Below are 13267 nucleotides of genomic sequence, written 5' to 3' on the forward strand. Positions count from 1 at the left end.
TGGATGGTGAGCCAAATACGGTCTTCATGTAGACGCAGTTGGGGGAAATGTCTTCTATGTTCATGTAAGATTTTGTCTTCATATTTCCATTTGTACAGTTTAATACCGCACATATAGCACTGAACGCAATCGTTCATTCCTGTGTAGAATAACCCGCACCTGGCCAGCTCGAGAGGAGTCTACTTAATTTGAATAGGAAATTTGTAGTAGGTATCTAAACGATTTTTAAAATATACTATTCAAAAAAAGAAACGCATAACCCGTATTTGACACCTTGACCTGTCGTCAAGGTGTCATAGGTCATGGACATTCACCTTGATCTACTAACACCTGGTTATGCTCAGTTTCACAATAGTCTGTTTTGTTCATATTTTCACACTCTTACGTGTAAAAAGACATAAAAACCTTTGATACGCTGTATTTGTGCCAAGGCCCAATTAGTGCTAATTGAGTTGTTTGAATATTTATATATTTTGTATATTAACTGCATTTTTTTCTAAATGTAATGGATTAGGTAAATAAGTCGTGTACTCATTGGCTTTGTTTTCAGGCCTGTAACCATAGAGGCGTCACTCGGTAGCGTAACGTAAAATTTTGTATGTTTTGAATCCATCGCGGTATTACCCCTTAAACCTCTTTATCGAGCCGTATATAAGCTACTCGATTTGTAAAATACTTTCTTTCGGTGAACACTTAATGCAACAACAACATGCCCGGTCAGTATTTTAGGAAAGCCTATTTTAGCATTGCAACCATGGCAAAAGGAAACGCTGCTTCATTTCGGGGCATGGTAGTGGCAGTATTTGGCACAACTCTTTTTGTAATGGGTTATATCAGCTTTTATTTTAAACCAGTCAGAAACCTGGAGATATCTTTGGACTCCAAAAATACGGCATTTCATCCCTCTAATCCTATAAGAGTGGACAATAATAACTCCAGATGTCCAAGCGTTCTGCAGAACATGACCCAAGGTCATTGGAGGACGAGAAAGCTTACCGAAGCTCAACGTAGACAAACAGAATGGTTTTATCACATGGCCTTGAACCACAAAGGGGTACCCAGTTCCCTTCAGAGACATGACAGTCGATGTGGTGACATAGGCTACCCAAACGTAATAGATTTTCTTCGAGCAATTTGCAGTCCCACAGGACCGACCCCTTGCTGCTACAACTTCAAGTGTGTCAACAAAACAGAAGCCATGTGTCGGTGTAAAAACTGTTGGGATATTCGACAGCAGATTCACGCAGAATATTCTACCTGGATACCATCCGATCCCCGGTGTCAACCACGAGAATATAGTCCCAGACAAATCTGTCAGTTGTTGAACGGCGGAACCATCCGCTTCCTTGGGGATTCCCTCGTGCGACACATCTACACAGGCTTGCTGATGACGGTTCGAGGCAATTTCAAAGACGGCGCTGTTAGACCCACAGAATCCCGAGGTCAGTATTTGCGTTGAAACAATACGGGCAGGTAATTTATGACTGGTTTGGGTTGGTTGTGGTGTTGATCAGAGATTTTTTTATTCAGTAATATACTGAAAACAATTATTCTCCCCTGATACTGAGTCATATTTTTTTATAACACTCCTTATGTCCATGTACAATTTTTATGACCCTCCATGAAAAGAAAAAATGAAAAACTTTATATTTGATTATAAAATGTCATACTTTTCATGATACGCTATCTTTGACGATGTGACTTGAATTTGAAGAAGTCTCGGCAGCATCGTGGTCTGTGGTAGTAAGTTGTGTATACAATGCACATTTCATATCTAGATGTAGATGTTTTACCATCCGTGAAATGAGACATTGAGTATAATCTTTAAGGCCTTGGTTGATATACAGCTTAAGCCACTGAGGTAGCACACGACGTGTAGCGGATGTTCCAGTGACATTTGTAAAGCAGTAGTTTAGAGGAGTCATGTTTGACATCCCACTGTAACCATTAACCCCTTGTGCGTTGAACAGCATGAAACACTAGGATCAAACGTGCAAGGACAAATTTAATTTTTTCAAATTCTTTAATCCGACCTCTCGGTGCTGGATATACGCAATAACTTGCCTGATAAAGTTAGAGTATCTGCACATAAATAATAGAAACCCCGTCTTCACTGATACCTCTTGTAAATGCCACTTAATTATTTAGTCACAGCTACCAATCAACGTTTACAAGTGGCGTCTTTATCTTTTTCAGAGTGGAATTCAAAATGCTCTGGGATGAACATGTTCGAAGAGAAAAACTGTAGGAGGCAATTGGACGCGCAGCCAAAGAATATATGTACAGGCAGAGTGACGCTCAGTTGGAAGAAACATGAACTCAGTAGACAATGGACAGAACTTATCAATGACGTCACAGAAAGCTTAGCTGACCGGCGAACGTTGTTTGTTGTTGGTATAGGTATTCATGAGGATTATAATTCAAATAAGGTGAAGCTGGAATATCTGAAGCCAACCTTGGATAGGTTACGAAAAAATGGTACTCTCTGGCCCAAGGTATTGTTTGTTGATATGAATGCTCCAGGAATTCTGAAACGTTCAGATACACAGTCAAAGCCTCGTGTCCTTCAATTCAATCGCGATATGGAGAAGTTTCTGAAGGTATATAAAGTACCCGTTTTAAAGACATTTAATATGACAGACGGCGTGCGTAGCTTTGATGGAACGCATTACGCTTTGGGAGTGAATGTCGTGAAAGCGAACATTCTCCTGAACTATATACAGGAACTCAGTGATAGTGGTGTTTGGTAGTTGATTATGGAATCTAAGATTGACAATAAGCACCATGTTGTCGTGTGAGATATGTACATTTTGTGGTGTTTGGTAAAATACCAGATGATATGCGCTTTGAATATTTATATACAGATGGTCAATAAATAAATTGCTCGATCTCTGTCTTTCTGTTCACCCCGTAATTCCTAGTTCCGATGTATGAACGGGATCGGGTGGTCAGGCTCGCTGACTTGGTAGATGCATGTCACCGTATTCCAATTGCGTGGATTGATGCTCATGATGTCAATCACTCGATTGTTTGTTCCAGACTCGATTATTTACAGACCGCCGTAATATAGCTGGAATATTGCTGCAACAAACAAAAAACACCATATGCAATCATTTATTTTTTTGTATAACTTTTACTTTCTGTTGTATATTTACACATTTTTTGGATTTTTATAACAGTGTAATACATAGGCAGTAAACAAAAGTTGAGAACAGAATTATTATGTGGGAAACAAACAATGACAAGATGACTAAAATTTGTGGAATTTATCGATACTATTACTTATGAGAGCTGTGTATTTTGTAAGCATGTAACATTTGTAAATCTCCTTTTTTTAAAAACTGCAAGTTCGGTACCTTTTTGAATATCTATATTTAAACATTACGAATTTGCAAAGTAAGATAATTACATTTATAGGATCGTTGTGTCGCTGATCAAATCCAAGCAGAATGTTTTTTCTTGTTAATGAGAGCTTAACTTGAATGTCATCTAAAGCAGTGTATTTATTTAAATTCTTAGTAATTGGATAAGAGTAAAGGTTTTTTTCAATAAAGAAACGTAGATGAAATAACATAGTTTGACAAAGAGATGCATTGATCGTCTCTCACAAACAGAGACAACAAATTCTGTGCATCATGGAGTATGTTTTATTCACAGAGGTGCAAAGAACAAGTTCTTTCACAAAGATCTGTTCGCTGAATTGTTTTCATACATGAATGAATCAACATTAAATCATGAATTACTATGTATATGGTTTGTTAATTGTATTACATTTATACTCTTCGGCTTTCCTCAGGAATTCAAGCTCACACACCGTGACACACCTGAAATACTTCGAAAGCTTTGTTACACCCCATTCCATTGCTCACTCTCATGTGACGATGTATGATGAGTAAATCAGGCACCGATCAGAATTAATTATATCGATTTGGTGGTTACGAAATAATCCACACATTTAGGATTCTTGAAACAGAAACAAAACAATGTCTTTCGCATTCCTTGACAGAGAGATAGACAGATAGTTTATTTGAGTCTAACCCCATGTTTACAAATAAAACGTTATAAAATGTGATATAAAATGAAAAAAACAATCTCTTAATAAAGTACAGAATAATCCAGAAAATACAATTATGGTTACATGAAAACTGTCACCATATATGATGTTAATATAGTTATATTTCGACTGGAACTTGGGATCGGTAAACGAAACAATTCTTATTTAAATACCTTTCCCTATATAAGGGGCGATCGGGTAGCCTAGTGGTTAAACCGTTCGCTCGTCACGCCGAAGACCCGAGTTCGATTCCCGACATGGGTACAATGTGTGAAGCCCTTTTCTGGTGTCCCCCACCTTGATATTGCTGGAATATTGCTAAAAGCACTCACTCACTCACTCACTCCCTATATAAAAAATAAAGTGACAAGGTAGTCAAGGTTTATATAATTACACAACATAGTCCGGTTTTGAGAATGATGGGATTATACGTAATAATAGTTGCTACATAATGTGCAAAAGATACATATACACTCTTCAGAAAAAGAAACGCACAGGCAGATTTTTAGTTAATTTATTGTACCTTATAAAGTCGATATATTTAATTTAGTATATTAGATACAAATATGAAGTTTTGGAGCCCGATAGTCACATGTTGCCGTTGTACAAAGGCATTGAAAACTGTTCATTGTCATGTCACATAAGGCCACAAGGTGGCGCTGATCTCAGTTTCTCGTGTGACCGCCCAGGGTAGCAATCACGGCTCTGCATCTCCTCGACATTGAGTGGATAAGTGTACGAATTCTGTCCTACTTGTAACGCGCTGGCCAGTTGTGGGAGTGCCTGCGGCGTGTTCTGACGTTGACATACACGTTCATCGAGTTCATCCCAGTGGCGTTCGATTGGGTTTAGATCTGGAGATCTCGACGGCCAGGGCAAGTCGTTGATGTTGACATTATGAAGGTAGTCTATCGTGACACGAGCCGTGTGCGATGGAGCGTTAGCCTGTTGAAACAGCTCCCTCTGGCGGTCAATGATTGGAAGAAGGTGAGGTTGAAGAATTTGATTCATGTTGCGATTTGCTGTCAAATTTCCCTGAACCACAACCAAGTCAGATCTCGTGGTGTAGGATATGGCCACCCACACCATGACACTACCGCCACCGAAATTGTCGAATTCACGTACACAATGTGGGGCAAAACGCTCATTTCAACGACGATAAACACGTTGTCTTCTATCTCGCCGGTGAAGAAGAAATCGTGATTCATCGCCAAACCACACTCGTCACCAGTTTCTCAAATTCTCAAGGCTGTAAGGTATGGCACCAACGCAAGCGTCGCTGTCGATGGATCTGTTGTAAAACATGGACGACAACTTATCTTCTGGGTCGGATTCCAGCCTCGCGAAGATGGTTCCTGGCAGTCTGGTCCGATATCCTCCTCAAACCAGGGATGCGTCCTGCAGTCTCCGTAGCTGTGGCATTGTGATGACGTAGGTGGAACAGTCGAATGTGGCGATCCTGTGCAGAGGTGGTAACTGTCGGTTCTCGGACGGTCTGCAGTGGAATTCAACTGTGTGTATCGGTCCCAAAGTCGACAAATAGTGCTGTGGTGGACGTTGAAGTGGCATGCAACAGAAGACTGCGATTCCCACTTTGGATTCCGTCCTATGGCGATGTTCCGATCGGCAGCGCTGAGTCTCAGCGTCTTCGAACTTGAAAAATGTTGACAATTGAATGACAAATTAATGGCTTATGCTTGCCTTTTTATAGCCACTACCACGAGTTACGAATGCCAGAACTTGCACATGCATTTTGCTTTACAGTTTTCCTCCATGACATTTTTTAACAAGTGTGAAAACAATGCCGTATAAGACATTTCAAATCGACAATGGCTGCGTTTTGACGCACCGTTTGTCGAATATCAGGCCTTTTTTTGCATAGTCAGGTTCAATGAACTACCTGTGCGTTTCTATTTTTTAAGAGTGTATATTTGATGTGTTTGTTTAGAGTATTAACTTAGTTTATATCCAGAATTTGTGATGATACGGTATTACGTTAACTACCTGTACACAATACCGTTGGGGATTCGCCTGTGAACAATGCTACAATTTGATAATAACTGGAAATGTTCCTCTAGTGTATTGGCCATTTTATTTATGATTCATTTCGACCTGCTCTCTTGTCTAGAAAATAATGGAACTCATGTAGACCTAAGTTTGCCCGGATATTCCCTCCTTCGCCATAGCGACCTGTTTGTAATTTTGGTTGGCAGAAGCAAACTTCAATAATTGCTTCTCAGAATTGTGAATTGTGATATTGTCAACAAATATTGTTTAATCAACCAACATGTTAATCGTAGTCTCCATTAACCTATTCACTTTAACGCATAAGAAAATATACTTATATTATGTACATATGTTGATTTAAACATATTCATATATATATATTTAAACAAATTGAATTTGGAATTCAGTACGGTAAGAGTGATTATGTAACTGAGTTAGTCAAGAATGAGATAGCCAGGGTCGAGAACAGAAACAAACACATCAAGATTGCATTTATATATATATACATTCATACATGTATATATGAAATCCGGATTGTTAAAGAAATTGTTTTAAGATAGTTTGGGCCATTTCTTTCGGCAGTATAATGGGTAAATTTTATGTATATAACCATGAGCATATTTGTAAAACACATTGACACGTTTATCTCTCATCTTCATTTTGAAGATGTGTAAAATGCACGTGATGAACACGGGAGTACTACACCATGATAATCATTCTACATTCGAGACTGTACATTTACTATCATTATTAGTGAGCGAGTATGGTTTTACGCCGAGTTTATCAATATCCCAGCAATTTCAGGCTAGGTATACCAGAAATGGGCTTCACACATTGAATCGAAGCGCATCTTCGGCGTGACGAGTGAAAGTTTCAAAACCAAGGCTACCACACCGCTTCATCATGTTCAGCAATTTAAAAATATACAAATACAGACCAACCAATTAAACATTAAACTATGGTTTTAATAATGCACACATAGTAACTGTTAATAAAAGCGACAAAACCCTTTGAACATTTATAAGAAATCTCTGCTAAAAGCACAGTCGATTGTACGTGTCCGACTGTTATCATGAGCATGTGTTTATACATCACTATCAAATAGTGATGATACCAGGTGTTCGTTAAAAGGTGAGCATATCCCGCCCCACCTTTGGCACCCGTCACAAACACAACTACCCTCCTAAGTTGGGATATCACGTAAAGAATGGAAGAACTCTCCAAAAAGAGAATATCAGTGGAAGCTTGTGTTCAATTTTTATATTTTGGACTACCAAATGAGTTCGAAGCAACCGTGAATTCGACACGTCTAATTTCAACTCAACGAGGTTCGACTGTATTGTTATTTGAAATGAGAAACAAAGGTGTTCAACTGTGTGTGACATCACTGTCAGATATTTAATGATATTTCATCTTCTGAAAAATACCTTGTCAATTGGGATAATAGTTTCCATTTTCAACAAAAGAAATACAATATACTTAACCATCTAATCAATTATTTAATTTGTTGAGACACATACGTGCTCTTGAAGAGAGAGTATGTTTTAATTGTAAAGATGTTGTGGAAAATGAAGCACATGTAATTTTACTCTGCCCCCTATATAAATATGTTACTAAGAATATGTTAGTTTTCTGTTCAACGTTATATGCCAATTTTTATGATATGTCTGATGTTGACCAGCTTTTATTATGTCATGCCCATATATTTCTTAAGTTACTGCCAAAACCTGCATGGATGTCTTAGATGTTAGAAAATTACGTTTATATACATTTTTAAATAATTTTTTATAAATATTTTATGCTATTTACCCTTTTTACTAACGTATATATATATATTTATTCCATATTTTATGTCTGTGTATCATTTTACGTTCTATAGTCTCTCATAATCCCATACGGGATGGCTCATCACATGTATTTTATTACGTGACCTGTATATATATTTATTTGTATGAGGTGAGACATGAAATAAATTTACCTTACCTTACCTTACCGTGCAACTTTTCGTGACTCATGTTTGGCGGGTTCGTCGACAGACAGAGTGATTAATGGCGCACGTTATTGTAGCCAGATTAAACAGATTAGAACAAATTGTCTTGTCGACAGTAATCCCCTTTCAGTGTCCTTCTGAAGTAATACTAGTTTGAGGTATTATTGTAAGCAGGGCCAAATGAAATCAATAGGAGACAGGTGACAGAACGATTCCTCATTTGACAGTTTAACAAAGGAGATAAGTAGTTTGTGCTTCTAGCAATGTTTTGACAACTACACATATCTGCCTTTACAGAGAGACCGACATAATACGGTTTTAATTTCCCACCAAATTAGTTCACCAACCTTTGAAAACAATGGGGATTAAGTCACAACTTAATTAATGACACATGTAGCAATGGTTTTCTAGTCATTGTTGAAGTTAAGACTTAATATGTACATTTGTGTATAAATGCAGCTGAGGTACAATGCCCAACCAGTATTTGTGGGAAAGCCTATTTTAGCATTGCAACCATGGCAAAAGGACACGCTGCTTCATTTCGGGGCATGATAGTGGCAGTATTTGGCACAACTCTGTTTGTAATGGGTTATATCAGCTCTCATTTTAAACCAGTCAGAAACCTGGAGATATCTTTGGACTCCAAAAATACGGCATTTCATCCCCCTAATCCTATAAGAGTGGACAATTATAACTCCAGATGTCCAAGCGTTCTGCAGAACATGACCCAAGGTCATTGGAGGACGAGAAAGCTTACCGAAGCTCAACGTAGACAATCAGAATGGTTTTATCACATGGCCTTGCACCACAAAGGAGTACCCAATTCCCTTCAGAGACATGACAGTCGATGTGGTAACATAGGCTACACAAACGTAACGACTTTTCTTCGAGCAATTTGCAGTCCTACAGGACCGACCCCTTGCTGCTACAACTTCAAGTGTGTAAAAAAGACAGAAGCCCAGTGTCGGTGTAAAAACTGTTGGGATATTCGACAGCAGATTCACGCAGAATATTCTACCTGGATACCATCCGATCCCCGGTGCCAACCACGACAATACAGTGCCAAACAAAGCTGTCAGTTGTTGGACGGCGGAACCATCCGCTTCCTTGGGGATTCCCTCGTGCGACACATCTACACAGGCTTGCTGATGACGGTTCGAGGCAATTTCAAAGACGGCGCTGTTAGACCCACAGAATCCCGAGGTCAGTATTTGCGTTGAAACAATAAGGGCAGGTAATTTATGCCTGGTTTGGGTTGGTTGTGGTGTTGATCAGAGATTTTTTTATTCAGTAATATACTGAAAACAATTATCCTCCCCTGTTGCTTCGTAATATTTTTGGATAACCCTCTTAATGTCCATGTACAATTTTTCATGACCCTCCATTAAAAAAGACAAAATGCAAAAGCGCTTTATTTTTTATGATAAAATGTCATTCTTTTCATGGTACACTATCATGTACTTGTCTTGACGATGTGACTTGAATTTCTCGCAGCATCGTATAAGATCTGTGGAACATTCACCAGAGAATTGTCATGACACTTTGTTACTCTTTCAGGTATACATTAAAACACGTATCAGGGAACACACCCAGTGGTATACAATGCACATTTCATATCTAGATGTAGATGTTTTACCATCTGTGAAATGAGATATTGAGTATAATCTTATAAGGCCGTGGTTGATATACAGCTTAAACCATTGAGGTAGCACACGACGTGTAGCGGATGTTCCAGCGACATATTGCTTTGTAAAGCAGTAGTTTTGAGGGGTCATGCTCGACATCCAACTGTAACCATTAACCCCTTGTGCGTTGAACATCATGAAAAACTAGGATCAAACCTGCATGGACAAATTTATTTATTTAAGATTCTTTGACCCGACCTCTCGGTGCTGGATATACGCAATAACTTGCCTGATAAAGTTAGAGTATCTGCACATAAATAATAGAAACCCTGTCTTCACTGATACCTATGTAAATGCCACTTAATTATTTAATCATGGCTTCAATCAACGTTTAAAAGTGGCGTCTTTATCTTTTTCAGTGTGGAAATCCAAATGCTCTGGGATGAACATGTTCGAAGAGAGAAACTGTAGGAGGCGATTGGACGCGCAGCCAAAGAATATATGTACAGGCAGAGTGACGCTCAGTTGGAAGAAACATTACGTTAGCAGAAGATGGACAGAACTTATCAATGACGTCACAGAAGGCTTAGCTGATCGGAGGACGTTATTTGTAGTTGGTATAGGTATTCATGAGGATTATAATTCAACTAAGGTGAAGCTGGAATATCTGAAGCCAACGTTGGATAGGTTACGAAAAATTGGTATTCTCTGGCCAAAGGTATTGTTTGTTGATATGAATGCTCCAGGAATTATGAAACGTTCAGATACACAGTCAAAGCCTCACGTCCTTCGATTCAATCGCGATATGGAGAAGTTTCTGAAGGTATATAAAGTACCCGTTTTAAAGACATTTAATATGACAGACGGCGTGCGTAGCTTTGATGGAACGCATTACGCTTTGGGAGTGAATGTCGTGAAAGCGAACATTCTCCTGAACTATATACAGGAACTCAGTGATAGCGGTGTTTGGTAGTTGATTATAGAAATTCGATTGACAATAAACACCATGCTGTCGTGTGAGATATGTACATTTTGTGGTGTTGTAAAATACCCGATGATATGCGCTTTGGATATTTATATACAGATGGTCAATAAATAAATCGCTCGATCTCTGTCTTTCTGTTGACTCGTAATTCCGAGCTCCGACGTATGAACAGGATTAGGTGGTCAGGCTCGGTGACTTGGTTGATGCATGTCACCGTATCCCAATTGTGGATCGATGCTCGGTGTCAATCACTCGATTGTTTGTTCCAGACTCGATTATTTACAGCCGTCATGTAGCTGGAATATTGCTGAGTACGGCGTTCAACAAAAAACAAAACAAAACATCATATGCAATCATAGCAAACGCACAAGTCAATGTCGATTACGTTAAAATGTACATGGTGGTGAAATTTTGTAGTCTGATACAACCAAGATGTTGTAAAACATAACAGGTATGTCATCTGTATGTAAATACCAGATGACACTTATTTCACAATAAGACCCAATCCCACTATAAGACCCTTTATATTACAATGGGCACCACCCGCGACTTAATCCCCATGTTGTTATAACCCTACCAATGTTGGGAAAGTTGTGGGACACCTAATTGGGGGTCAAGGTTGACTGGCTTTGCTTGTTAGACAAAGTAGGCATGTGGTTTAATCCATTTTACTGTGTACAGGGAAGCACGAAATTAAAACAAAAAAGACAAATTTTCTAGCATCATTTATTTGTCTATCTTTGCACTTGCCGTGGCCCAGTCGTCTAAGGCGCCGCTATACGCTATGCAGAGTTGCGTCCCTTTGGCACGCCAGAAACCTATGATTATGGGTTCGAATCCCGGTTCGCCCCGATTATGTTTCTAGGTTTGTCAGCACCATACCCGTGCTCGTGGGTTTCACTGAAGTGGTAAACGTCTGAGACCTGCATCACTTCGGGCTTCCCCCCACATTAAGCTGACATGCCGTGATATAACTGAACTGTTAAAAGCGGCGTTAAACCCAACTCACTCACTCACTGTTCACAACGCGCATAAGATCCACCTGTGGTTTGAAGTATTTCAGTTACAAAGAGTTCAAACGAGTTCAAGCTCACACACCGTGACACACCTGAAATACTGTCGAAAGCTTTGTTACACCCCATTCCATTGCTCACTCTCGTGTGACGATGTATGATGAGTAATAATGCAAACCCCGGGACGCACTCAGTGTAGCTGCGTTCGTGATTGCCTCACAAAGACTGCTCTTATTTCTGTCACACGAACAACAGTTTAGTTGAAGGCGCGGTGAAAAAAGTTTCCGTGGGAAGAGTCTGATCGATTAAAAAGAAATCAAAATCTTTGTTGTAATCTACGGTTTTCTCCATCATCCTGAGAGGAGCTTTTGCCCCCTCGAGGGTCGGTCGGGTAGACTAGTGGTTAAAGCGTTCGCTCGCCACGCCGAAGTCCCGGGTTCGATTCCCGACATGGGTACAATGTGTGAAGTCCATTTTGCTGGAATATTGCTAAAAGCGACAAGAAACCATTCTCAACTACTCTTGCCTGGAGCGGAGAAGGGGGTGAGAGTGGAATGGGGGTGAACATTATATCTCCAGGTCGGCCCCTTCTGACCTACACAGCCTATATTATATGTAAGAAATGCTGGACATGGGATGATAACATTCAGTCCGCTCAGACTGGCAAAATCTAAACAAGGGAACCTTGCCAAGAAGTAAACTTCAGCTTCAGGTATATCGATGATCTTAATCGTTCAAGATGGTCCAATAGGCAACTCCATTCCACTGTTTTACCCACCTGAACTAGAAATAAACGAGACCAGTGAGACCGTCTTATCTGTTTCATATTTAGATATATGCATAAAGATTCAGAGTGACTCTCCACAAGACAGTATGACAAGAGAGATGACTTCAACTTTCCAATAGTCAACTTCCCCTTAATGGCGACCAATATTCCAGCAGCTCAGCCCTAAATGTCTACATTTCACAACTTTGAAGGTAGACGCTTTGTGTCGGGATCCCTTTACTTCGGCAACCATAACATCACCAGAGGCGGCCGGACATGTCAGCGATGGGACACCCACACACCCCATCAACACTTCGGTATGCAAGACTCGCCTTCCACCATGCAAACACCAGTCACAAAGATGGCGGAGGCGGGCAACAGGTGCTTGACAGAGTTCATCGACCCCATACCGTGGTGTTACACCACAGATCCCACACTGCGTTGGGAACACTGCAGCATTCCGAATTGTTAGGATGTTGCAGACGTCACTGGGAATACTGCAGTATACCTCATTGTCGGGGTGTTGCAGAGTGTACTGGAAATATCTACCGAACATGCTCTTTCCACCATGATTTCAAAGAACGTCAAAGAACGATTCTTGCTCAACAGTTGTTTTAATCAAGGTCACAACATGCAAGGCTTCAGTGAAGCGTTCAAAAAGGTTTACGGTAATCATGTGGAGAACATTTCCAAAATTAAGGCATCAGTGACAAACGTGATGTCCGATGCATTTCCCTATTTTGATAGTGATTTAGAAACACAGGCTCATGATGTAGTCGGAGTTGCATGATGGACTCTGCTTTTAGCACATTTTTCTTGTGAGTGTG

General features: G+C 39.8%; 2 protein-coding genes across 2 annotated transcripts; both read left to right on the plus strand.

Moving 5' to 3' along the window:
- Positions 1-709: 709 nt before the first annotated feature.
- Positions 710-2855, plus strand: LOC139480389 (uncharacterized). The gene is made up of 2 exons (XM_071263454.1): positions 710-1442; positions 2197-2855. Exons 1-2 carry the CDS (start codon positions 710-712, stop codon positions 2748-2750), a joined length of 1287 nt encoding a protein of 428 aa, XP_071119555.1. The 3' UTR covers positions 2751-2855.
- A 5693-nt stretch (positions 2856-8548) lies between these two features.
- LOC139480570 (uncharacterized) lies at positions 8549-10649 on the plus strand. Its single transcript, XM_071263713.1, has 2 exons — positions 8549-9254; positions 10096-10649. Exons 1-2 carry the CDS (start codon positions 8567-8569, stop codon positions 10647-10649), a joined length of 1242 nt encoding a protein of 413 aa, XP_071119814.1. The 5' UTR covers positions 8549-8566.
- Positions 10650-13267: the final 2618 nt, after the last annotated feature.

This window comes from Haliotis cracherodii, unplaced genomic scaffold (genome assembly GCF_022045235.1).
Source record: "Haliotis cracherodii isolate W230 unplaced genomic scaffold, xgHalCrac1.p SCAF_4, whole genome shotgun sequence".
Taxonomy (NCBI): domain Eukaryota; kingdom Metazoa; phylum Mollusca; class Gastropoda; order Lepetellida; family Haliotidae; genus Haliotis; species Haliotis cracherodii.